The sequence below is a fragment of the Siphateles boraxobius genome, unplaced genomic scaffold, assembly GCF_051911475.1.
Source record: "Siphateles boraxobius isolate OS27281-9 unplaced genomic scaffold, OSU_SipBor_1 41, whole genome shotgun sequence".
In the NCBI taxonomy this organism is placed as follows: Eukaryota; Metazoa; Chordata; class Actinopteri; order Cypriniformes; family Leuciscidae; genus Siphateles; species Siphateles boraxobius.
The window spans coordinates 7021600-7048871 of NW_027509042.1; the positions used below are offsets into that span (position 1 = coordinate 7021600).

A 27272-nucleotide genomic window follows, 5' to 3' on the forward strand; every position below is an offset into this window, starting at 1 on the left:
TATTTGTTAACAGATACAGACTTTTCATCTATCTAAGCTTTAGATTTTATGTTTTAAAAGGGATTGCCTGTAACTGCCTTACCTATAATAAGCTATTTTTTCCCATGTTTAAAAGACAATGCCAAATTTATATATATTTCAAAGTTTTAAGTTACACTACAAATGTGTAGTTTTATTTATATTTTAATGTGCCAAAGTTTTATTTTAAGTAAAGGAAAGGATTAGTGCATCATTGCAAGAGAAAAACTAAAAATTAATCTACAGAGAATAAAAAAAAGCGGATTAATGAAACTGGGCTAGACTCAAAGTTATTTACCCCAATATTTGTACCTATACCTATACCTATAATACCACTTTAGTTTGCCTGAAATAGACTTTAAGTTATAGAGAAAATCAGGAGAAAGGGTGATGGGTTTAATGTAAAAAAGATGTGTAACAGAATATATATATATATATATATATATATATATATATATATATATATATATATACACACACACATTATACCTTTCCTTAAAATATACACAGATGGTTCTAAAAGCATAGAAACTGGAAGGACAGGGGGTCCATTCTATGTCCCAGAGTTTGAGGTTAGGAAGGCTGTAAGAATAACAGATGGGACATTCTGTATACAGCAGAGATGGTAACAATCCTAATGGCTCAATGTTGGGTTTGCGAAAAGAGACCTGATAAAGTAATTATGTTCAGATTTAATGGAGGTTCTTGTGAGTTTACAATCACTGGGAATAGAAGTGATTTTAAATGTCTATGAGTGCATCCTATCATTCCAGTAATGTCCAGAAGAGGGAGCTATACTCAGCAAGTTCATTTGGTGACGCAGTTTACGTCATACGGTAAAGATGGCGTCTTACTGAAGCGCACCATGCTTTTTTGTTGATAAAACAATATATGGTTATTTTACCTCAAAAAATCACACCAAGATCAGAAAAATGTCAAGGTTAATAGTCAAGAATCTCCCAAATGGGGTGAGTATTTGTAATGATATTAGAACATGTTGCAAGTTCGCTGTCAAAGATGCATGCGCCTGCGAAAGTGTAACAGTTAACGTTATAACTAACTTTTAAACACCCTTCTTTACTGTGTTCACTAACAAAAAAGTCTCAACTATGTTTTTATTTGAATTGGTGTCATGGAGATTTCATGGTACTGCCAGAGACTTTTGGAGCTCTATTTGAATGCTAACGTTATGCTGTAGCCAAGTATCATGGTATTACATTTGATAGCATCAGTGTAACGTTAACATGGCATTGTAGAATAAATTGGGTAAAATTTTATTTAACAGTGTTCTTGTCACACTTGTTACATGCAGTTACTGTAGTAATAACTATACATTATGCAAACTAACTAACTAACTAACTAACTAACTAACTAACTAACCCTAAAACAAACCCTCATCCTAACCCTGTAGTAAGTACATGTAATGTCCTAATAATTACACTGTAACACGGACACCTTAAAATAAAGTTTAACCATAAATTGTTATAGGCACTTTCAGGGAATGATAAATGCATTGAGCCCTTAAACTGTATGTGTATGAAATATATGTGATTTGAACCGTTGACTTACAACTGTTGAAATTGTATTTATTCTGTTTTCCCCAGATGAAGGAAGATCGCTTCCGTAAGATGTTTGCGGATTTTGGGACGCTTACCGATTGTACGTTGAAATTTACCAAAGATGGCAAATTCCGCAAATTTGGATTTGTTGGTTTCAAGACGGAAGAAGATGCAAATAAAGCTCTGAAACATTTCGACAAGAGCTTTGTGGACACATCTAGAGTTACTGTAAGTGAAATTTGGAAGGAAATCCCTAACAGATAAAAATAGTAATGCAAATAGTTAGTTGAACATTGTTTCTTGTAATTCTCATCTTATTCATCATCTGCTTGAATAAGGTGGAATCCTGCACAGATTTTGGAGACCCAAACAAAGCCAGACCTTGGAGCAAACACACACGTCAACCATCAGCAAACAAAGTTACAGAAGAACATGGATCATGTGAACAACTAGAAAAAAAGGAAGATTCATTGGTAAATTCATTTGTCATTTTTTACTGTGTGCGCTGAGCAAAATGGGACATTTATGACCCACTCACTTTATTGTTTGCAAACAGTTTTATTGAAAGGCCTTGTTGATTTTTCTTTTCGTTTTCTTCATTTGTCTATTTGGAACAATGTGTATTGCAATAAGTGCAATACAAATAAATCAAACTGAATTTATGCAGTCACTCTATCTCCATAGAAGCAGCAGAAGAAGCCTTTGAGTATTCTTCTTAGAGATGTAAGTTTGCTACTCCTAAACTCTATTCTTTATCGCATTACACAAATCATACTCCTGTAAAAATGCAGACATCCTATAAAATGTCATTTGAAATCCTTAGCTTCAAAAAGACCAGAGCTTCCAGGAGTTCCTGGCTGCGCACCAGAAACGCACACAGGTGCCCACGTGGGCCAATGACACGGTGGAAGCGGCTTCTATTGGAGCTGAAAAAGAGAAGAAGGAGCAGAAGAAGCAGAAACAGAAGCAGAAGAAAGTGCCTGTTAAGGATGATTACCTGAACTTTGACTCTGATGAATCAGAGCAACTGAGTGATGATGAGGATGCTGCTGAGGAAGAGGATAAACAAGGTGAGAACTTTGTGCTGAATTCTAGATTCTTTTTTTGTGATTCCTATAGCAGGCAATACAACATTTCTCTGTGGGTTACAAAGATAATTTGCTAACACTTTAATTAAAGCCTTTATATATAAAGTAGTGCTGTCAAATCGATTAGTCGTATCTAACAGAGAAGATAAAAGTTTGTGTTTATATAATATGTGTGTGTATTACTATGTTTGTATATATATATATATATATATATATATATACACACACACACACACATATATACACACATTATATAAACAAACTTTTATTTTAGCACACTTAATCAATTTAATATAAAGCATTATAAAAATATTTTTAATACATTAATCATGCCTTGTAATGCATTGTGTGGTCTCATGAATATTTGTAACCACAGTTATAATACATTGTAATACTTATCTATTCATTGAAAACACATTTAGAAATTATAATGCATTAAAACACATGGAAAACAACCAATTTCAGATGTAACAAGTAATCTGCAAATTGTATAATGCATTTTAACTTTGGTTGCAATTAATTATGAAAAGATCATATAATGTACATTATAAATACCTTTATAATGCATTACACATAAAGTCTTTAAAGTGGTGTCCCCCTGTAGTCAATCATGTTATCCCTTAAAATGAATCTTTGATCACCAAAATTACATATTTAAAAATATTCTTCATGCCTTAAAATACTTGAATGTAACTCTACAGTCTACACCCTTGCCTCATTTACTATACGCGGTTCTATGAATATGCAAATTAGCCTCCACTCACTCACACTAGCTCAGAGATCCACTCGTTGACGACCACACGGTTGACGTGATTGGTTACAAGGTAGTTTGTGACGTCAGAAACACCAGCGATTTCAAATCGTGATTTTGAGACTGTCTTTGGTTCACTGCAGTTTTAAGGAGAAAATACTCAGCAATGGGGTTGACTTATGAATTTGACCATGGGTTGTCTTAAAGGATTTAAAAAATACCACACAGACAAATAAACAACATTAAAAACTTGATTTTCACCACAGGGGGACTTTAAGTTAAAGTGTCACCAATCTTTTCTTCATGCACTTGTACTGTATTTGTGTAGGTGTGAATTATTATGCTCTCCATATGTGTTTTCTTACCAGATATCGCAAAGAAAGCCTTAAAGAAAGATCTATCTGATATGGACTATCTTCGCTCCAAAATTGTGGAGAAATCAGACATGGTGGATGAGAAAGAGATGGAAAAGAATGAAGAGGACAGTGCCAATTCTGCCGATGAGGATAAGGAAGTGGACGAGGAAAAGGAAGAAGATGAGGAAGAGGAAGAGTCCCCGGCCCAGCACACAGATAGTGCACATAAGCCAACAGCCCAAAACATGGTCAGTGTGATAAAACTGTCATGGGGTTTAATATGGAATAGTTGGCTATTAAAGGCTCATTTGTTTGTGCTGTTCATACACTATTATAGATTGAGTCGAGCACAGGGTTCACAGTCAAGCTACGAGGAGCTCCTTTCAACGTCAAAGAGGTGAGATACTGATTATTGGCCGAGATTGAATATGTATGTTTGTTTTTGTTCAACAACTTTTGTTAATATTCAAGGACTGTTTTACCAGGTCCATTTATTATTATACGTGTTTTTTTTATAATTTCAAATTCACTTTATTTTACAGTGTTCATGTTGCCATGTATTTACATATATAATTACAGAGTAATCCTAATTAACCAAAGGCACTTGGTGTGTTAATATTACTTATGATTACACTCTTGTTCTTGTTATTATCATAGAAATTAGTTATGTTAGATTTACACTTTTTATAGGTGAATAAATATATTCCTAATAATATAATTGTAAGTATAAGTTTGGGGTCACTATTGCATTTAAATATTTTTTTAAATAATTCACTTTCTCCCCAAGCCTGCATTTATTTGATCAAAAATAAATGTATATTTTAATATATTTTAAATTATTTTTTAAAAATAATTTATTCTTGTGATGTAAAGCTGAATTTTCAGCATCATTATTCCACTGTTGTCACATAAATAACACAAATCTAGACATCTATCTTATAATTGATCTTTTCAGTATCTTTTGCCTGTTTTTTTTTTGTCTGATTTACCACTTCACACTAGCAACAAGTGAAAGAATTTATGGTGCCTTTGAAACCTGTTGCCATTCGATTTGCAAAAAACAAGGATGGGCGCAACACAGGTAAGAGCTTCTGTTGTTTACTGTCTGTTGATGGTCTGAAGATTTCACTCTGGTGCCATTTGATTGGTTGAATTTCCCCTGATAAGGTTACGTGTATGTGGACCTGCGCTCAGAAGCAGAGGTCGAGAGGGCCCTGCGCCTGAACAGAGACTACATGGGTAAGCAAAGTACACAACTGTGAAAAAATCCTTGAGTTGTGTTTTTTGTTTTGGGAGCACAACCAATTCAAAAACAAGTACTGCAAATAACACTTGTTCATGTGCAATACATTATCTGTGTAAACTCACAGGGGGGCGATATATTGAAGTGTTCAGAGCCAACAACTTTAAAAACAAAATGCCTGCAAAGGAAAGCAAAAAGGAGAGAAATTTTGTGCGTGAGCTGAAGGACGATGAGGAAGAGGAAGATGTGGCGGAATCGGGAAGACTTTTCATCAGGAACCTGCCCTACACATGCACTGAAGAAGATTTGAAAGAAGTCTTCATCAAACATGGTGAGTGTTGGAGATCTGCCTCATCATTTCACGATCCATGTTTAAAAGCCACTTATTTTTCTTGTGTCTTCATCAGGTCCTATTTCTGAGGTGCATTTCCCCATAGACAGTCTGACTAAGAAGCCCAAGGGCTTTGCCTTTGTTACATACATGATACCAGAGAACGCAGTCTCAGCCTTGACTCAACTGGATGGCCACGTATTCCAGGTACTGATCACTTTCATCTTAGTTTTGTCTGCGTAGTTTTATTTGCTTCCTTACAACTGTTTGGACCCACTAGGGGCGGGTTCTGCATGTCATGGCTTCAAGGCTGAAGAAGGAAAATCCCGATCAGGGGCCCAACACTCCAGGCAGCTCCTCATTTAAGAGAAGTAAAGATGCCAAAGACAAATCAGCCAGCGGCAGGTCAGAAATTGATAAACTATCTGGAGCTCAAAGCCTCTGAGGAAAATTTCCAGTTGTGTTCACCGTTTTTCTTTTTTACACAGCTCTCATAACTGGAACACACTGTTTTTGGGCACGAGCGCAGTGGCCGATGCCATCGCTCAGAAATACAACACAACCAAGAGCAAAGTGTTAGATCACGTGAGTATTTTGGACCTGTGAATTGTCTTTTTCTTGAGAGGATTAACATGGGTAACACTGGATTTGTGTATGTATGCAGGAGTCTGATGGCAGTCTGGCTGTGAGGATGGCCCTCGGAGAGACACAGATCGTTCAAGAGACCAGACAGTTTCTCCTGGAAAACGGAGTGTCCCTGGACTCATTCAGTCAGGTACAGGGTTGTGCAGAGAGATGATAGTACGTGTATCGATGATATCGCTGATGGCAGATGCCTTTGATGATATCAAGATGATAATATCAATAATGATACAATTTTTACTAAAATTATGCGGGCCTAATAACATAAAGGCCTCTCATGTCTGAGAGAATTAATGGCCATCTTTACTTACTTTACTTTGCTTTAAATACTACAATGAAAAATAAAACCCTTAACATTTTGTAGTTTTGAATTCTACCATTACATTTTAAAATATTAAATATTTAGGCGAAGGTTATCTAAATTTTAAAATATAGATATTAATACATATAATATTGATATTAATGAATAAAAAGGCTTAATATCACCTAATTACTGATGTTACTGATATATTGTGCATTCATATTTAAAACACATTTCAAGTTTAATAGTCATCAATTTAAATAATATTGTGAGAATGATTCATAATTAGGTCTGCTCGGTATCTGCAAAGAATTTCAATCATCCGAATTCTGATTCTGTGACAGAATTCCCCAAAACGCTTATTGTGACAACTAATGTCCAAATCCATATTTATGTTTGTCATAAATCATAATTATGTTAATGCGTGTCTGTGATTTTCGGTCTATTTAGGCCTCAGGTCAGCGCAGTAACTCTGTGTTCCTGGTGAAGAACTTGCCTTCAGAAGTGCAGGTCGGAGAGCTTGAGGCTTTGTTCTCGCCCCATGGATCTCTGGGAAGAGTTCTGCTGCCCCCATCTGGCCTCACTGCTATAGTGGAGTTCCTGGAGCCCACCGAAGCCAAACGGGCCTTCACGAAGCTTGCATACACAAAGGTCAGTGTGTGTGATGGGCATTTGAGCTACTGTTTTCACTGGAAAAAGGAACTTGTATATGTTTTTATTTATATAATATTTATTTGTGTCTTTGGTTAGTTAAAGCTTGAATTAGGGACATGGTATGATGTTATACTGTCTATCTCCCCAGTTCCAGCATGTTCCCTTGTATCTGGAGTGGGCTCCTGTAGCGGTCTTTACAACTCCTCCAAAACCGAAACCAGGTAATCCTTTAATATTGACATATCAGTTCGTTGGTGCTTAAACCAGCAATTTCATCTTTTTGTATGAAGGATATATGTATGGCTAAACATTCTTATGTTCATAACCGTGATATTTATTGAAAAGACAACATGAGAATTAATTACAAACAGTCCTGCATGGAATCTGCAGTGAATTCCAATCATCAAAATTCCAAATCACAATTCCATAATAAGGTGTGTACATTTCAAGCGAACTTGAACACCATCCAACAAGCCCTTCCCTTGACATGTTTGTAAATATTTTGGATATTGTGATACTTTTAGCTACCAAATGTTTTACATTTTAAATAAAGTTTAGGATATGTATTTATTAATTTCATAAGTGAGAATGGTTTGCCAAAAAAATAAAAATTCTGTTATAATTTATTGTTAAAATTAAAACGATTAAAATGCAATAAAACTTTACAATAATGTTTGTTCATCATTAACATTAGTAAATGCATTAGACATCACAAACTAACAATAAACAAATCATTTACAGCATTTGTTAATCTTTGTTCATATTAAATACATTTCTAGATATACTTATGCATTTTTAGCATTTTAAGTTGAACAATTGTATATTATATACACTACCGTTCAGATATTTGGGGTCGGATTTTCTAAATATTTTTGAAAGAAGTCTCTTATGCTCACCAAGGCTGCATTTATTTGATCAAAAATAACTATTAGAATTAAATTAAAATAACTATTGTCAATATTTGAATATATATTTTAAAAGGTAATTTATTCCTGTGATGTAAAGCTGAATTTTCAGCATCATCACTCCAGTCTTCAGAGTCACATGATCCTCCAGAAATCCTTCTAATATGCTGATTTGATGCTCAAGAAATATTTCTTATTATTATCAATGTTGTAAACAGTTGAGCTGCCTTAATTAATGGATTTTTTTTCAGGAATCTTTGATGGATATAAAGTTTGTTTGCAGCATTTATTTTATTATAGAAACCATTTGTGAAATTATAAATGTCTTTTACTATCACTTTTGATACATTTTATGCATCCTTGCTGAATAAAAGTATTACTTTCTTTCATTTGTTTTAATGTTGCTTAATAAATAAGCATTAACCTAGATTAATAGATCCTTTATAAGATTATTGTTGAATGTTAGTTCATGATGTCCATGATTAACTAATGTTAACAAATTGAATTTTATTGCAAAATGTTACCAAATTAATTAAAATTCTGAAGTATTTCCTTCAGGACATCTTAATCAGTGTTTTGTCAGTCCTATTTCTAGAAAACGCTTCAGTGCTTTATTTTCTGTAGTTTTTCTCGTTCCGTCTAAATATCCATCCTTCTTTTGCTCCACTCAGAGCCTCAAACCAAAGATGCAAATGTTAAGAACAATAACTTGGCCAAAAAGGAAGAAGAAGAGGAGGAGGATGAGGAGGAGGAAGAAGAGATTTTGCCTGGCTCGACTCTCTTCATTAAGAACCTCAACTTTAACACCTCAGAGGAAACATTACAAGAGGTGAGCTCAAGAGCACAAGCGCTTTAGCAGCAAACTGCAGATCTTGTGGTTTAGGTTTTTGTAGTGGAAACATGAGAAGTTTTCTTGTTCTGGTCACAGGAGACTCATTTGAGATGCTTGTTAGTAGCAGGTGTAAGCAGCAACATGTGTTGTGTGATCGGATCACCCCCAACGGATGTTGTCAATAACAGGTGTAAAACCGGCCCGTGTCTCACCATATGGGTTTCATTGTGTTCTTTTGACAGACATTTTCTAAATATGGTGTGGTGAAAAGCTGCACAATATCAAAGAAGAGAGATAAAGCAGGTTTGATTTCACAGACATGCATATTTACCATTGATATTCATCTGTATATTTGTTATTTGTTTATTTTCTCTCTCTCTCTCTCTCTTTTGTAATTTCTCCATCTTATTTCCTGTATACTTGAATCTCACCTTCTTTTTGTCTCTCTCTCTCTCTCAGGTAAAATGTTATCAATGGGTTATGGATTTGTTCAGTACAAAACTCCAAAGGCAGCACAGAAAGCCATGAGAAAGCTACAGGTAAATGAACATCTGCTGTTCTGTCATTGCTGTATTTATGTACTCTTACTTTGCACAAATATTCATGTGATGAAAAAAATTCAGACATCTTTTTCATTACTTTCATTTTTTGCAGCACTGCACAGTTGATGAGCACCAGCTTGAGCTAAAAATATCAGAAAGAGAAGTCAAGTAAGTTGAAATCTTCATGTTCTGTGTAGGACATGGTTTCACAAACCCCAAGCTCTCTCTCTTAGGGCTCGCCAAGCCTTCTGATTATGAATTTAGTTAATTCAGTGAAGAACTTATCGGTTTTAGATGAACTCATTAAGAACTAGCTCATAAGAGTCATTTGCATTTGAATCAAACTTCATTGGTCACACTTTGTTTGTTTGATCTGAAGCATGTAAAGATTTGCCAATAGACAGACGTGTTTTCTTGCCATTATTTTGTGGTACAGTATCTTTTTTTCTGATATTTAATTCAGACTGCAAATTAACATTTTATAACTTAGGTAGGTAAAATATGAATACTTTTGCTTTGGTGCTGATTTTTAAGCAGCAGAGTTCTAATTGATGGATATGGAAGTGATCATGGCAGAAAATACTGGTGTTTAAGCTGTACATTATTAAAGCAAAGTACTTTAGAACATTTACATATATGTGTCTGGTTTGGGGCTAATTTTCTTGTATTATATATGTCCTTGCATGTAATTGTAATTTTCTGAGAAGAATTGTTTAAGCATCGTAATGAGACCGAAATCTGAACTTCCAATTTAACAGACATGAACCAAACTTTTTATTTTTACAAAAATTTATAAAATTATTATCTGTTCATATACTTTTCTTCAAATTCTGCACCTTTCTGCAAAATTATTATTTTCAAAGAATATAAGAACAAACTCCTAGAGTTCATGGATTTGCTGAAAATATATATTTTTGTTTTCAGAAAGTAATGGATAATAAGTGTCTAATTTTCACATTAATGTTTTTCGGGGCAACTTATAATACAGAAGATATTTTAATTAAAGTGATGAGAAACTTGGTAAAGTTTCATAGCAGTAACTCATGATTTGTATAATTTGCATATACCATATTCACCTGTATTTAAAAAGAATATTTAACATAAATGGTTTACTTTAGAAATTTCTAGTCACAGTGTGCTTTTGTTGAAGCGATCCAGTTTGATGTAAAATGGTAAACAAAAGATTATATACAGTCAGTGTTTTAATTTTTTTTTTTAGATTGCTTTTTGTAATATCATTGCTTATGAATTCTTTCATATGTGCTTTCTTAGTCAGTTTGACCAATAAAGTCAACAACAAGCATAATAAAGGGCACTAGTCACATGCATGAGTGAAAACCGTTTTCCTTCTGTTGTTTTTGCAGGTCAGGTGTGGCGGAACCCAAGAGGAAAAAGCAAACCTCCAGGAAACAGAGGACTTCTAAGATCCTGGTGCGAAACGTCCCCTTCCAGGCCACAGTGAAAGAACTGCGAGAACTCTTCTGGTAAGCCTTGTTTCACATTTAACGGATATTTGTTGCGTTTCATGTTTATGTTATAGTCAACAGTTGGAATAATTTGCCCTGTTCTGTTTGAAGTTGACTGAAAGTATCATGGTTTTAAACTTGGTACCCTTGTAATTATTGTGAAATAGTCCTCATGTGAGTTCTTATTTGAAGTGCAGGTGTTGTTTCTTTTTGTCAGTACGTTTGGAGAGCTGAAGACAGTCCGCCTGCCAAAGAAAGGGATCGGTGGAGCCCACCGTGGTTTTGGCTTCATTGACTTCCTCACTAAACAGGATGCCAAGGTGGGTGCATCTGTCTCTGTGTCTTTCTGTTTCGTGCTTTACACAGTCAGACAGTCTCCTGTAAAACAAACAATCAACACTGATCCTGTTCTATGTGTCTAGTTACAGTATATCTAACAAAAGCTTTGATTTTGTGCCGGTCTCTCACAGAAAGCGTTCACGGCGCTGTGCCACAGTACCCATCTGTACGGCAGGAGGCTGGTGTTGGAGTGGGCAGACGCAGAGGACACTGTGGACGACCTGCGACGAAAAACCGCACAGCACTTTCATGGTTACTTTTTTGTTTTATGTGCAGATTAACAGTTACAGTTTAGCATAAACCATTGCAAGCAGTTTTGACGAATAACTTACTAAAAGGCTACGATCACTTTGTCAGTTGTCAGTTTTTGGGAGTGACAGACGCATTCATTACAAGCGTGTCTCATAATGTTGAAACAGAAACTTACAGTAGCATCTCGAATACTGTCTGTATGAACATTCAATGGGAGTCGAGCCTGTATTCTCTTACCAGTTAACATAGTGACAGTGCCCAAAGTAATATCAAAGATAGCTATGTCCATAAAACGGAAATGTCTGATCACTTTTGATAAGACCAGTCCAGTTGAGCCTCGAGTTAATCCGTCAAATCTTCATTAACTGACTGCAGCTTTTATATCTGATGGAGAGCAGAGCACTTCAGTCGCATGTAGAACTCAAACCTGACAGGAGCCGCTCTCCAGTGGAGAACAGTGACTGTATCTAACCTTCAGATGACACACAGCTCATATGTCCATCGCTGTTCATCACCGAAAGCTAAACCACACATGAAAACCCACAACACATGGTAGACACGTTTGTGCAGCGCAGAGCGGCTCTGTCACCCTGACATGACGGACAACTAGTTGTCCAGCCCAGTTGTGTTCACAGCGCGGGTTTTTAGAGAATGCGGTTATGAGTCCTGAATATTTACAGGTGCGAGTTCGGTTATAGAATGCAGTTTTCTCTCCCGTTAATAACTGAACTGTGTGTGTGAACATAACTATATTAAGGACTCAAATACAGGACTGACAACCATATCCTACAGCATTTATTAATCTTAAAGGGATAGTTCACCCCCCCCCCCCCCCAAAAAAAAGGAATTGTAGAACTTACTCACCCTTAAGTTGTTCCAAACCTGTATGAGGTTTTTAAGATCAAAAGTTATATCTGTTAATACTAGGCAATGCAATGTGAACTAAAATTAAAATGTTTCTATTAACAAAGGTTAATATATGCTGTAAGAATATATTATGCATTGTTAGTTCATGCTTTAACAAATAAGACCTTGTAAATTATCAATATTACATGTAACTTAATTCAAAAGATTTTGCCCCCTCAAATAGCTTGATTGTTGTTAACTTAATATAGCTCAAACTACTAACTTTTTCAATACTTTTTCCAAACAGTAGTTTGACTGTTGCTTAACTGCTTGAAAACTGCAGCTTGCCAAAGCCTTTAATTTGAAGTAGTTTCCCAAACACTGGTTGCAATTCTAGTAATTTCCCTTCTTCAATTGAATTAAAACAAATTTGTGCTCAAATCTGTCCTCTCATCTTCTCTGTCAGATGCTCCAAAGAAGCGGAGGAAGGCGGAGGTGTTAGAGGGAATCTTGGAGCAGATGGAGGTCGGGGAGGAAGACGGGGAGTGAATAGCAGCCGTCAGTCACCTCCAGCTTCAATAAGAGTAAATCATCCAGTGGAACTCCATTTATCTCTATTATGACTCTGTATTAAACAGCTGCTTCACGGTCTCTTTAGGAATTCTTCCTTTTGGCCCCAGATGCTCCCAATTAGCTTTTTATTATATGCTCATACATCATCCCTGTTATTGCTGTCAATGTATTAAACACAGCATCTCCCTCGCAGACCAACTGCGGCTGAAGGTGAACTCGACGACGGAGTCCTTTTGAAAAATATGCCCAAAGGCCACGTTTGCTTTAGCTGCTTTTAATCGTCACGGAGGGCCGAGACATTTCATACTCTACATGGGGCACATTGAAAAATCACTATTGTGATTGATCGAAATATCAGTAGCAGAGGATAAAAATGGAAACTGTTTCCTTGAACAATTTTTTTTGGCACAAAATGTATCTCTTGTAGTAGTCTGTTTTTGACTTGGAATAATTGCATCATAATGTAAAACCTAAGAACATGTGTTTTTGCTCTGTTGTTTAATAGTGTTTTTCCAGTCTTCAAGAAATGGCAAGTGCTTTTATATTGTTGGGATCATACTGTTTATTGATGAGACAAATAAATTGTCTGGAAATGTTCCTATCTTAGGGTAGTAATCACAGTAGAAACATCACTTCATAAAATGTACTACTTGTACAGTCTAGGTCAAAACAGTCTTGGGCTACTCTGGTTGCATTACACACCACGTAGTGGACATTCTAGTGTACTGCATCACAAGGGTTTCTCCAGACATCATGTTCAGGTGTCTTCAAACAACCATTATTTCTTATACCCATCCAAACCAAACCCATATGACTAATAAAAGCTGGAATACACAATAAATTTTACAGCACTAAACATTTACTTTCCGTTTATGCTACTGACAACAGGAAAACTGGGTATCATATCATACCGTGAACGACTTGGAGGATCAAACACTACCTGTGGCCGTTTGAATAAACAAATGTATCTATATTTTTTCTTAAAGATTGGTCATAACTTATGTAATTTACATAAAGTAGTTTTGTCTATTTTGAATCCGAAAAGACACTTTGATACACTAGTTTGTCAGAATCGGTCAGATAGTCTTTCTTGTTCTGAACACGGGGAAAATTCATCTCGTCGCTGGGAGACGCATGACGAAAATTTGTTCTAAAATCGGTTCATAATATAAAAATTTCGATATCCTCCGGTTTTATGGAATCAGTCTAAAGATAAAAAAAAAATCAGCGTCTGTGCATTTTTCTGTGAAACGTCTACCTTTTACAGTCTATGGTCAATACCAATTTCCCAAAATCTGGCTCTGATATGCTGGATTGGCGTCGACTCCTCTAGGCTATGTCGATGTCGTGTAGACCTATGACTTTATACATTGGAACAAATTTAGTTATCCACACTTTTGAGCCTTCTTATTTACATAGAATGACAATGGCCAGGTGCTGCCAAGCTCAAAAAAAGGGTAAATAGTTCATAGCACTCAAATTCAAGCAGTTCTTCTGAAGAACTACAACAGCTTTGTGTCAGGGTTTGTGCCACGATTAAGACATTTTAAGGTCACCATAAAAGGTCATAACTCAGAACGTGATGGTCTCATAATTGTGACTGACACTGTGTGTCAAAATGTTTCTTAAGCTCTACCTTTTACTAAGAAGTATCCAGCTAACAAAATGTATTGGATCACAACCTATTGGTGATTTGGCGCACACACATACTGAAATGCAAATGAGATGTAAAGCAACAGTTCACCCAAAAATGAAATCTGTTTTTTTTTTTTTACCCAATTTCACGTTTTTCCAAACCTGCATGACTTTCTTACTTCTATGACACAAAAAAGATATTTTGAGAAATGTATGTTTTTTTTTGTCCATAGCCTACAACAAAGTTTATGGTACAAAACTAGTTACCAACAAAATTCTTCAAAATGTGTTCTCCAGAAGAAAGACATTCAGACAGGTTTGGAATGACTTGAGGGTGTGTGAATGATGACAGATTTTTCATTTTATTTGGGTGAACTATTCCTTAAATAACTTGCATGTTCCAGTCCCATATATAGCACAGAAGTCATGGATTTTAATGTGCTTTACTTGACCTGTGTGAAAAGACATGAGTTTCAAAGCAAGTGACAAAATTGTTTGGTTGAACAATCATTAAGGACTTATAATCACATTTTTCTGTCAGTCAGTCACAGATAATGCACCCAAACAAAACATTTGTGTGATCATTTTTATAAATGTCGTTTATTTTGTGATCCAGTATAAACAGAGAACCTTGGAGGAAAAAAGTTATATGGTTCAATAAATGGAGCTCTGATAAAGCCAAAGAAGTTTGGTGGAAAGCACTGCTTAGAGAAAGAGCATTCTGGCTATGGCAGACACACTGATACACATCTTTTGAAATGGATGACTGTATTTGTATCATCTCGTCAAAAGTTCATTGGTTAGTACCTAATGAATCAAGAATGGATTGAGTACATCCACATGCAGAGCCACGGTAAGCTAAGAAACGTCTATTCTGTTTGTTAGATAAAAACAGAGATCAGTTTTTTAGGAAAGTTTGATGTGTTCCACTTAAATATAAATTGTCTGGAATATACAAAAAAGCATTTACATATACATTTGTTTTCACTCAGTCTTAGAGCTCCCCATGTCTCTTTAAGCAGTACATCTATTTGCACCTCAAGAAATGACAAGCTACTTTCATCGCACCAGTCCCACATGGCATTAAAAAAATACACACACACACACACTGTATTGCCTTGAAACAATGAGGAACAGCATAAGGCTGTTATAATGTGGAACATGGAAGCAATAAACTCACACCAACTACCCAAACCCCAGCATCCCGCTTGACTAACCACTCGCAGCCTTGGCGTCCACCACTTATCTAAGTAGGTAATGCTAAGAAAATATGTATTAAGGCTTTTCTGAGGACCTGAGGATTTCAAAAACACACAATGAGGCACACAAAAAGGCAAAGAAGAGCTCTAGACGCGACACACAAACAGAGAAGCGGAAGATGATGGAAAAAAGAGACTGCTAATGTGAACGCCTGGTGTTCGTTTGCTGCTGACCAGTATGGAGGGAGGTGACAAAGACGTCCGCCTTGGCCTTGTAGCAGCATTCTCTCGAGTTTCTGGTCAGGATTTTTTTTTGTTCTGTTGTTGTTCACTTACTTCCAGACGAGATTTCAGTGCAAAGTATTCCCGTGTCGTAAACAGTAAGAAGTCCTTGGAGATTCTTAGCTTGTAAGTACATGTGACCCTCAGAGGATCGTCACTTCTTTCTACTATGATTAGTTGGTTTTCAGCCAAATATGTCTTGCTCTAAGTTTCAGACACCTGCATTCTCTTACAAAACATTGTACATGACATGCATCTAAAGCAGTTCCTACACACTCTGCGTACTGTAATAGGAACAGACAGACCGAATGGATCAAATAAAAAAAAGGAAAAAGCTAGATATGTCGTACATACAAAAGAAGCATGAGACATATTTTCCTCAATTTGTTTTTTTTTAAGCTGCTTTGGTAAAATCAAATTCAATCCCATCAGCCTTCAGTCTCTTTTGAATTGGCTAGCGAATCACACACACCCGTTTTTTTTCCAATCTTTTTCTCTTCATCCCACTATTATCGTTCACATCGGTCCTCTGGTTTGTATGAATGGGTTTTCATCAATCTGTCTGAGTCACTTTTCTCAGAGTCTCCTCTCAAGGAAGAACGTGTGGTCTGAAGTCAGCGGCCTGCGCTGTGTTCTGTCATAAAGATGTGCGAGCTGTGAGGGAGAGAGCTATTGTACTGAGAGCCGAGAGAGTGGAGACACTGGAAGCTGAGGCGATGGCATTGGGACCTGAAAGAGCATAAATCAGCGAATGAATGAGAATATATATATACCTGTATATATATATATAATTTTTTTTTTGAATATCAAAGGCTGCTATCAAAGGGGACAAATTATCCAAGCGGATTTCCTGCATACACTGTGGTTCAAAAGTTTAGGGTCAGTAAGATTAATTATTCAGCAAGGACACATGAAATTGATCAGAAGTGACAGATTTTGCAAAAAAAATATTTAACAAATTTTGTTAAAAAAATCTATTTCAAACTTTCTAATCATCAAAGAATCCTGAATATATTATGACGGCTTCCAAGTATTAAGTAGTACAACTGTTTTCAACATTGATAATAATAAGCCATGTTTCTAGAGCACCAAATCAGCATATGTGACCCTGGATGACAAAACCAGTCATAGTCTTTACTTATTATCCTAATGATTTTTGGCCTAAATTGATAATTTTGACCCCTACAATGTATTGTTGGCTATTCACCAAATATACCCGTGCTAGTTAAGACTGGTTTTGTGATCCAGGGTCAAATATTAGAATGATATCAGATCTGCCATCAATAATAAATTCCAATGTAAAATATATAAAAATAAAAACTTTTTTAATTGTAATAATATTTCACAATATTACTATTTTATTGTATTTTTGACCAAACAATTGAAACCTTGGTAAGTGGAAGGGACTGAAAAATCTTACAGACCCAAACATTTGAACAGTAGTGTTTAATCTCAAATATATAATATTTTGTATTTCCCAATATTTCATGCACATTTAGTAATTATTTGGTGAGCAGTCATGTAATCAGCAGGATAATGTACAGTAATTAGTGCAAAATGAACCCCTTCAGGCTGATTCAAGTCTGATCGCCCTGTTGAGTTAAATGTGATAATGACAGGCTGATTTTATAATATCCCTTACATATTATATTACTAAATTACTAAATCTATTTATAATGCATTTTATTTATAATATTGTAAGCTTCAAAGTGCATCAAAAATAAGTCACTCAGCATAGGACGAGCTACCTGGTATTCTGGGAATTTTGATCTGTGGGCTGCTGCTGCCTTCCCCTCCTTCTCCAAAAGGCTTGATCTGGATGAAGTACTCCACATCTGTGGGAAGCGAGAGCTCCACCGACGTGGTGTTGGTCTCCATAACGTTGGGCCTGCTGAAATGGTTACGCTTGTACAGTACCTACAAAATGTTTAAGGAACAATTACCTCCTATAACATGGTCTCACATTATATCCCACCCAGTGTTGGGGGTAACAGATAGTAATGCGAGTAAAAGATGACTTTTTTCAAGTAACTAGTAAACTTATGACAAAATAGTTGTCGTATAAGTAACGAACTCATTTTTCGAATAAGTAACGCATGTGACTTTGTTTTCCCATGTATTGACTGACAGCTCTCCTGTCCCCATGTTGAGAGAAATCATCAGTAAGTGCAGAGTTGTTGTGTGCGCTTGTGTGAACATGGTGGTTATTGTAGTTGTAGACTAAATGTGATCATGCATTTACTCATCAAACTTGCACAAAAAAGGTTCAGTTTTCCTCAAAATGAATAAAAACTGTGAAATGCAAACTCAGAATATTACACAAATATGCAAATATTAAATGTTTAAGTATGTCAAATATAAATAGCAAAAATGACTTTAAACATCACATTTATGTTTCATTTTTGAAAGGTTTGTTTGAGTTGCGCCCTCTAATGTACAGGCATGAATTAGTATTTCCTTCAGCCTGAGGCACAATAAGTAATGCAAGTAATGCATGCATTGTAATGGGAGTAAAGCGATGTTGTAACATTATTTTTTAAAAGTAACTTTCTAACAATGATCAGACTGTTATGGGGTTTTTAATGGCTGATGCAGAAATGTACATAGCATAGGGGCGGATTTAATATTAGCAAATGTGATTGCTGTAACAAGTCTTATTTACTCTACATTCACTACATTCAAAATAAAAAGGTCCTTTTACACCAAACCGCAAATATTTAGAGTGAATTTTTGGCATGAACTATTGAATTGAAATGACTGATCCTATGAAGCTACTTACACCTGAATTTTCAGCTATGAAACTGCACCAAACAATACAAGCAAACCAATAGAGGCTTTGAAGTCGTTGTCACGCACATATCAGAGCATTTGGTGGTGCTAATACACTGAAAGCTGTTTAATCATTGAGCAATAAAGTGCTGTGTCATATTGTGAATGTAGTTTTGCAAGAAGATTTGGGCTTACCTTATATCCCATGACCTCGGATTCATTTTCAAGAGGTTTCACCTGTTCCCAGTTGAGAATGATCTTGGAGTTTGACGTATTCCACATGACTTTTGAGGGTGGCTGGCTGGGGGCTGGATGAAGACAGACACAAATCAGAGAGAAAATAATATAATACAAGGCCCTGTTTACACCTGGTATTAAGATGTGTTTTTAGTCGATCGGATCACAAGCAAACTAGGTAAACACATACTCGTTTACACCTGGTGTTTTAATCCGTCTCTTTTGTCCACTTTCAGCCACTTCTGTCCTGATTTCTTCAAGAGGAGGGTCTACGGGCAGGTCAAATTCTCGATCTAATGGACAATGAACGCGCATTGAGACGGCGGAAAAACATGCCGAGAATCAGCTTTTATTTCTGCTCTGACAGCCGCAAGTACACCTCGAACACCGTGAGTGTGTGCTAGAAATCAGGAATGGTGAGAGAACATTGTGCTTGGTATTGTTTTTCATCTCCAAACCAAACTCAGGTCTTCAGACAACGAAGTTTAAACCCCATCTTGCTAGCGCGCTTTCCATAATGTTTAAGGTCAGTAGGCGGCCTTTTTTTCGCTGTTTGAATACATTCGACCACATGAGCGTTTACACAAAGAAAGCAATCTGGTCAAATGCGTTTTCCACTTCCTCTGCCAGTGGTGGAAAGTGGACAAGCTCAAGACATTTTAGACCCCGTTTACACCTGTATTTCAGCGTCATTCATTTCTGAACGGATCGATAAAAAAACACATCTTAATACCAGGTGTACCCTTATAGTCAAACACTCAATCATTCAGTAACATCGTCAAAAAAAGTTACTTACGGGGCTTTTTGGTGGTAACATTGACCGCTGGACTTGGTGGTCCTGTTCCTGCTGTGTTGTAGGCTCTCACCGTTATATAGTAAGAGCTACTTCCTTTTAAGCCCTGAATAATGGCTATTGTTCGGTTTCCTACAGTCCTTAGCACACTAGCTGTATCTTCCTTGCCATTCTTCTCCCAGTATCTCAACTACAGAGAAAGACAAAACAAAACCGCTCAGCATTAAACTTTAATTAAACTGGGTGCAATATCATTTAAAACTACTGAGAAACAATTAATTTATAATTTTCTTTGTGGAGTATCTGAATTGCAGGCTATCTGCTTACAGGTGCTTTGGTTACTCAGCCACTGAAGTGTGGCAGTATTGAAATGAACCTGTCATTGGAAAATCATCTTATGCAACGTTTCCCAACTGTCAGGTTGACTGATTTTCTTTTCCCCTCCCAAAGTCTGTGGACAGTCCCCGCTGAAGAGTCAGAGATGGATGGTGGTACAAACCTAATTTGTATTTGTTCCATAACTGTTAGTAGAGGACGAAAAGGTCTCAGTGCTTTATATTTACGAACTTTGTAGATGACTTACAACAAAGAAACGACTAACAACACAACTCTGACTAGGAGTTGGTTGCAATAGTACAGCCTAAAAAAACAAAACACTGTTACTATCAAATTAAAAAGGTAGCTGACATTGTAAGATCTACAGTGCGCAGAAACAGTACTCTGGGAGTTTTTCTCCACAGGTTGTTTCAAAACACATTACTACCATGTGTAAAACTGCTTATAGCTGCCAAACTCCTGGTGAAGAACTTCACTACCCATAATCCTGTAGAGGCATCCATCAATCATAGAAGTCCCGCCCACTCCCATAAAACACTGTGAATGATGTAACAGCCTCCTTATGATCTCAATTTCTTACATACACTACCATTCAAAAGTTTGGAGTCAGTACGATTTTTTAATGTTTATCTTTGTAATGTTACAATTATTATTATTACAATTTAAAATAAATGTTTTCTATGGTAATTTATTTTATTCCTGTAAAGGCAAAGCTACATTTTCAGCATCCAATACTCCTGAATGGTACTAAATAAATGTGCATAATGGTTTTAATATTTAGGGTTTTGAAAAATCGTAAGTAATTATAACAATATACAAAATATTTCGTTTATGCACAAAAAAAAATTATTCAACTTTTAATGCGAAAGTGTTTAGTGTGTACCTCATAGCCGAGAACACGTTTCTTGCTCGTGCTCCAGGGAAGGGCTTTCCAGGACACCTCAATGTCAAACGCTGAAAGACTTTTAGCTCTGAGTCGACTGGGGGCCCTTCCAGGCTCTGAATTCGATGGAGAAATTCTTCGATTAGAGCGTTTTATTCAACAAATGTCTGTAAAAAAACTCTTTTTGAAAAACAAGGCTGGCCATGATTAATGGGTTCTGGCACAACACACTTCAGTTAACTTGGCTCCTATTAACTGGCTGCTAAGCGTTACACAGCGAAATGTCAAAGGGTACATTTGACTTTAATTTCTCTGTTGCACACAACGGTTAATATGACTGACCCTCCTCAGCAGAGTAGATGGTGAGCACGGGTCCAAAAGGTCCTTCCCCCTTGTTATTGTACACCCCCACTTTGACTTGGAACGGGGAGAAGGGTGAGATGGTCTCGTTTTTGAAGACGTATTTGGAGGCTTCTGGAGAGGGAACTGCCGCCTGCATCCACCCGGTGGCGCCAAAGGGCCGGAAAGCTACGACATAGCCAAACCCTCCTCCGTTCTGGAGTTCTTCAGGAACGGGCTGCAACACAGACATACACCCACAAATAAAGCACATGTATCTATAATACAGTACATTCCCTTTATTATAATACCCTGATATATCATCCTTATGTACTACTCCTTATATGTACACCACAGATAAAAACAACCATGTTTTTTGGACATGTACCATGGTAATCGTTTTACAACCATGCTACTTGTTTAGTTGTAAGGTTGTTTTCTCTTAAAGGGATATTTCACCCAAAAATGTAAATTCTGACTTTCATTACTTAACCTCATGTTATTTCAAACCTGTAAGACTTTCGTTCATCTTGACAACACAAGTGAAGATCTTTTTGATGAAATCAGAGCTTTCTGTTCCACCATTGACAGCTACGCAATTACCACTTTGATGCTTCAAAAAGGGATTGTAAAACTAATCCATATGAATTGTTTAGTCCAAATTAGCGAACATAAACAGAAGCTCAGCAGAACCTGCTTGACGGATGAGAACAAGAACATTGGTTCTTGCTGAAGCTCAATCATGCTGCGTAACACGAGAATGAACCTCATTGGTTCTCACAGGTAAAGCGAACATGCTTGAGCTTCTGTTTACCACAACTGATGTGTTGTTGATGAATGTTTATGTGAAAAAAAGCCTAAATAAAATCTGTTAAGAAAAATGTGCACTAAACCGCTCAATTCATATGGATTCTTTTTACGATCTCTTTGTGAACTTTTTGAAGAATCAGTGTGGTAGTTGCGTAGCTGTCATTGGAGGGACAAATCTCTCAGATTTCATTAAAAAGATCTTCATTTGTGTTCTGAAGAAGAACGAAAGTCTCATGAGTTTGGAATGACATGAGGGTGAGGAATTAATGATCATTTTATTTCTTTTACTCTAGAGTTTACACACAAACCCGTCTGTTATATTTTGGTTGTGCAGACAGCAAGGTGTATGACTTTCCTGACACCTGTCAGGCATCAGATGCGGCATTCGCGCTAATCTCTGCCGCGACGTGCTCTGAAGCAACAGCTGTCATCTCGGCCCCTTCAGCAAGAGAGGGATTCCATCTCCCAGAAATCGTTTTGCCAGGTTATGATATCATGGTGGTTTTTGTTTGAAATATTGGTCTGCCACTGACCATGCAGTAATGCGGTTCCGGTAACGGTGAGACTACCAGAAAATAGCATCCATTAGTCCGAAACCATGGCATGTGACTCAAAGAAGGGGGAGATTATGTTTTCACGCTCACACACTTGTGCGGGAAAGCTTAACGGCTAAATAAAAATGCACCTGTAATCAAGCGTTCACTCCATTGTCTGCTGTGAAAATAACAATTTGCCATAGAGAGACCAAACCTAATGGGATGTGTTCCAAAACCTAAGAGCTGCCTTATTGCCTATTACCATTAGCTGCCTTCTAAGATTTGGAGCAGCAGAAACAGTGCTTGACTGACAACTGATTTCAATCAATCAATCAATAAATCAATCAATCAATCAATCAATCGACCATTCAACCAATCAATCTATCAATCGACCATTCAACCAATCTATCTATCTATCTATCTATCTATCTATCTATCTATCTATCTATCTATCTATCTATCTATCTATCTATCTATCTATCTATCTATCTATCTATCTATCTATCTATCTATCTATCTATCTATCTAGGATCTATCTATCTGTCTGTATAGGAACAATCTCAGAAGAATCTGACAAAGCTACACAAATTGCAATACTGATTAAAAATCGATCTCTAATAAAGAAATACTTTATTTTAAAACATTTTTGTTTTTAAAGTATAATGAGAAGTCTTAAAATACAATATAACACTAGGTTTTGTAAAGTGAAATCCACCAGTACTGTTAAATGTAGCAGTGGTTTTTGAGTAAAAGACACAAAATTCTCTTGAACAAAAGATTGCGTTCTGTGGTATATGTCATTTTTATTTAAAAAACAACAGAACTGAAGTTTCATGTTCCCTGTGACAAACTTCCAGCTCAATAGATAATACCAGCTGACTCTCAAACCTGAACAATAGAACATTTCTCATGAAAGGAAACACAGAAAGAGAGAACGTAATCTTTGAAAAGTTCCTCGCAAAAATTCGAGGGTAACTCCATTTAATTATCTTTGCTGCTTCTCCTGTATGACAGCTGCAGTTATTGCCACGCAGATCTTACAGAAAATGAAGTGTTATGTGTATCCACTGTACTATGATTAATGAAAACCTCACATAAAAGGAACAATGATGTCTAGCCAGCTTGCAAAGGGAGACTGTATACAAAGGACTCACTAAGGGAGAGAAACACACACACACAACACACACACACACACACACACACACACACACACACACACACACACACACACACACACACACACACACACACACACACACACACACACACACACACACACACACACACACACACACACACACACACACACATACACACACGCGAGTGAAGTGCATTGGCCATCTTACCTCCCAAGTGATGACTAACTCTGATCGACTGCCACCTCCTCCGCTCACGTTGGCTGGGGTGACCTTGGGAACTGGAGGAAGTAAAATATTTACTCAGTTTGACTCAGGTGTGTCCATTTAAGACTTCGGTTTTTGCATATCATTTGAAAGTTCAACAAATAACATGGACATGACTTGAGCTAAAAAATATTTTCATGTATAAATGACATGCTTATATTTTTAGATGCTGGACACTATTTCCTTTGACACTTAACTGTATGATTTAAAAGCTCTTTAGATTTAGTCTAAATACACTAGTATGTTTGGGGGTCTGCAAGTTTTTTTTTTTTTAAAGAAATTCATTTATTCAGCAAGGATGCATTACATTTATCAAAAGTGAGAGTTAGACATTTATAATGTTGCAAAATAATTGAGCAGCACAACATTTATAATAATAATAATAATAATAATAAATAAAAGTTTCTTGAGCACCAAATCAGCATATTATAATGATTTCTGAAGGATCATGTGACACTGAATACTGGAGTGACGATGTGGAAAATTCAGCTTTCCCATCAACAGGATCAATCACATTTTAAAATATATTTAAACAGAAAATATTTTTAAAATTTCCCATTTTACTATATTTTTGTTCAAATAAATGTAGCCTTGGTGGGCAAAAAATCTTACCGACCACAATTTTTTTTAACAGTAATGTAGTATGTGTGTAGGTGTGTGTGGGTGTATATATATATATATATATATATATATTTTTTTTTTTTTTTTTTTTTTCACCATTTTTAATCACCTTGCATTTACTTAAATGGCATTGCTGTGCGAGAAATACATTTTTAAAAGTACAAATACTCCATTTTAGCCTGTTAGTAATTTATACTAGCCCATAAAACTGCATGCATAATTACATTTTAACATTTTCTGAAGAAATGTGAGTGGTGTTTGCATGCAAAATCAGCTGCCAGGATGCTCAGGCATTGCAGCATATTGCTATGGGGTTTTCTAAAGTGCTTTGTAGCATTTTTCTAGGGTGTTTGCTTATTGGCTAAAGTCAGAAGTCTTAGATATGGCTTTGGTCCTCCTTCAACGCAAGTAACGGAAGATAGCGAGTCACACCACATGACGCTAATTGAAAGAGCCACATGCAGACTATGTCTGAAGCACTCACCTGTTTCTTTCGTCCTGGCTTTCTTCGAGGGTTTGCTGGGCTCTCCTGTGCCCACTGCGTTGCTTGCCAAAACTCTGAACTCATACTCCACCCAGGGGTTAAGCTCGATTACTGTAGCAGTCAGATGTGTGCCCCCAACCACCTCCGGCACTGGAACAAAACAGAACACACACATACTGTGAGACGAGCCCCCTCGTGAGCCTGCACGGCCCCCCGCACGCTCACACAAACAAGATGCACAGCGCGGGTCTCTTCGGCTCGGTGAGATAATAGGCTCTGTAGGTAAGATACAAAACCGGGCTTATCGACAGGTGCTGTGAAAGCTGAGATAAAAATAACACCCTATAGTTCCAATTATACATCTATCTATCTATCTGAAATTCAAAAATAAGTAAATCCTCTGTTGTAAAGCTTCATTTGTGTGTGTGTGTAGAGACATTCATAACATTACAATTTTAAAATCACTTGTTTTAAAAACTTTTGTTTCCTCTGGCAATCAGATTGTTCTTTTCATCTTTGTGGTTCTTTTCCTGGCATCACAGATTTATATTTTGTCAAGGTAAGATTAGTAGGATTTTTTGAAAGAAATTAATACATTTATTCAGCAGGGATGCATTACATTGATCAGATGATGAGACTTTGTATGTATATTTTAAAATAGAAAGTTATTTTACAATTATTAAAACATTTCACAATATTACAGTTTTGTACTATATATTTGATCAAATAAATACAGCCTTGGTGAGCATAATAGACTTCTTTTAAAAACATAAAAAAATCTTACCAACCACAAACCTTTGAACAGTAGTTCAGTGTGTGTGTGTAAATGTTTTTCTATCCCGGTGAGGACTTAAACCTGAATACACATGGGGACTCATGGGGACTCGTGTCACTGTGGGGATCTAAACTGAGGTCGCCATGGGTACACAAGCTTATAAATCATACAGAATGAGTTTTTTTGAAAATGTAAAAATGCAGAAAGTTTTGTATGATGGGTAGGATTAGGGGTAGGGTTAGTGTAAGGGGAAGGAATATACCGTCTGGACAGTATAAAAACCATTACGTCTATGGAGAGTCCCCACAAAGACAACGAACCAGACCGCGTGTGTGTATGTGTGTGTGTGTGTGTGTGTACACCCCATACAGCCCATGGGTATATTTTACTGTCATTGTGTGGAAAAGAGCAGCCTCAACATTTTGCAAAACATCTCCTTTTGGATCACTGTTCAAGCTACAGAGAAAGCATGTATTAAAACCAATCATTTTAGCAAGGCCTAAAAAAAGCATAAACAAGCACACAAAAAAAACATGATGAAAATCTCAGTACGTAATAGGAGAGAAAAAAGCAGGGGGACGAAATAGGAAACTATGCAGAAAATGTTTTGATCAGTGAAGGCTGGTTAGAAGCCCCACCTGTGCTAACAGCTTGCCAGCCGAGAGAGAAAGGGGTTCTAGCCTGGATGGTGTAGGCAGTAATTGGACTGTGATTATCAGGACCAGGCCTCCAGGAGAGAGTGGCAGTGGTATCTGTGATTTCTTCCACATGGATGCTGGTAGGGGGGCCAGGGGGACCTGAGACAGAAGACAGCCATGCAAACCAGAAACACACACACAATGATGTCACGCTTTTAGGCTGCACATAGACGCCCCCCTAAAGCACAGAAATGCAGCTGGTTAAGTCTGAGCTATATGTTTTTACTGACTTGAAGCTCTAATTAGATTATGTCTCATTTTTTATGGGTAATTTTTTGCTGTAGCAGGAAAACCAGCACATCTTTCCTACATTTGGTAAACATTTACAATGCGTCACTGGCTTGTTTAACAGTATGTAACACTGTATCTAGTTAGTCTTCATGATGGATATTTAATATTCAATAGCCAGAGTTTGCAAAAGTAGATGATGTCTTATATATGTATATAAGATATGATACCACATGCAAGTGTTATATATGTTTCACAACATTTTCACCTCTGACAATCAGGTCAGTTGCAATGGAGCTGCTGTCCACCTTGGTCTGTACGGCACACGTGTACTTCCCAGCATGCCTCAGCTGAATGTTTCGGATCATGATGTCACCTGCCGAGTGCTGCTAAAAAAGAAAGATCAAAGATATGGTAAGGAGTTGCAGATTGGGTAGAGAAATGAAACATATTTTAAATTGTATTTATATGTACTTACATTATAGTACATATGTTTGATATTTATCAGTACAACTTTTGGATGAACAAAAATTCTGATGACATTTT

General features: G+C 36.7%; 2 protein-coding genes across 4 annotated transcripts in view; one reads left to right on the forward strand and one right to left on the reverse strand.

Moving 5' to 3' along the window:
- The first annotated feature begins 821 nt into the window (after window positions 1-821).
- Window positions 822-13554, forward strand: rbm19 (RNA binding motif protein 19). Of its 2 annotated transcripts, XM_077197998.1 has the most exons (25): window positions 832-986; window positions 1623-1805; window positions 1916-2050; window positions 2262-2300; window positions 2401-2647; window positions 3785-4020; window positions 4110-4169; window positions 4775-4853; window positions 4940-5011; window positions 5143-5346; window positions 5423-5553; window positions 5627-5751; window positions 5835-5931; window positions 6011-6121; window positions 6740-6940; window positions 7092-7164; window positions 8520-8677; window positions 8923-8983; window positions 9140-9219; window positions 9335-9390; window positions 10587-10706; window positions 10906-11008; window positions 11159-11279; window positions 12592-12709; window positions 12892-13299. In XM_077197998.1, exons 1-24 carry the CDS (start codon window positions 951-953, stop codon window positions 12672-12674), a joined length of 2811 nt encoding a protein of 936 aa, XP_077054113.1. In that variant the 5' UTR covers window positions 832-950; the 3' UTR covers window positions 12675-12709; window positions 12892-13299. The 2 variants fall into 2 exon arrangements, with proteins under 2 accessions (XP_077054112.1, XP_077054113.1); XM_077197997.1 differs by having other exon boundaries at window positions 822-986; window positions 12592-13554.
- A 1351-nt stretch (window positions 13555-14905) lies between these two features.
- cntn4 (contactin 4) overlaps window positions 14906-27272 on the reverse strand; it is a 170390-nt gene continuing 158023 nt past the window's right edge. Inside the window, exons 14-23 of one of the 2 annotated variants that reach the window (XM_077197996.1) lie at window positions 26995-27112; window positions 26439-26597; window positions 25026-25175; window positions 23864-23934; window positions 21175-21409; window positions 20833-20948; window positions 19617-19803; window positions 18779-18891; window positions 17563-17731; window positions 14906-16543 (exon numbers count right to left, since the gene is read on the reverse strand). In XM_077197996.1, coding sequence (XP_077054111.1) covers window positions 16452-16543; window positions 17563-17731; window positions 18779-18891; window positions 19617-19803; window positions 20833-20948; window positions 21175-21409; window positions 23864-23934; window positions 25026-25175; window positions 26439-26597; window positions 26995-27112 — 1410 coding nt within the window. In that variant the 3' untranslated portion in view covers window positions 14906-16451. Of the gene's footprint in view, window positions 16544-17562; window positions 17732-18778; window positions 18892-19616; window positions 19804-20832; window positions 20949-21174; window positions 21410-23863; window positions 23935-25025; window positions 25176-26438; window positions 26598-26994; window positions 27116-27272 lie in introns of both variants that reach the window. The other variant, XM_077197995.1, reaches the window with a different exon arrangement.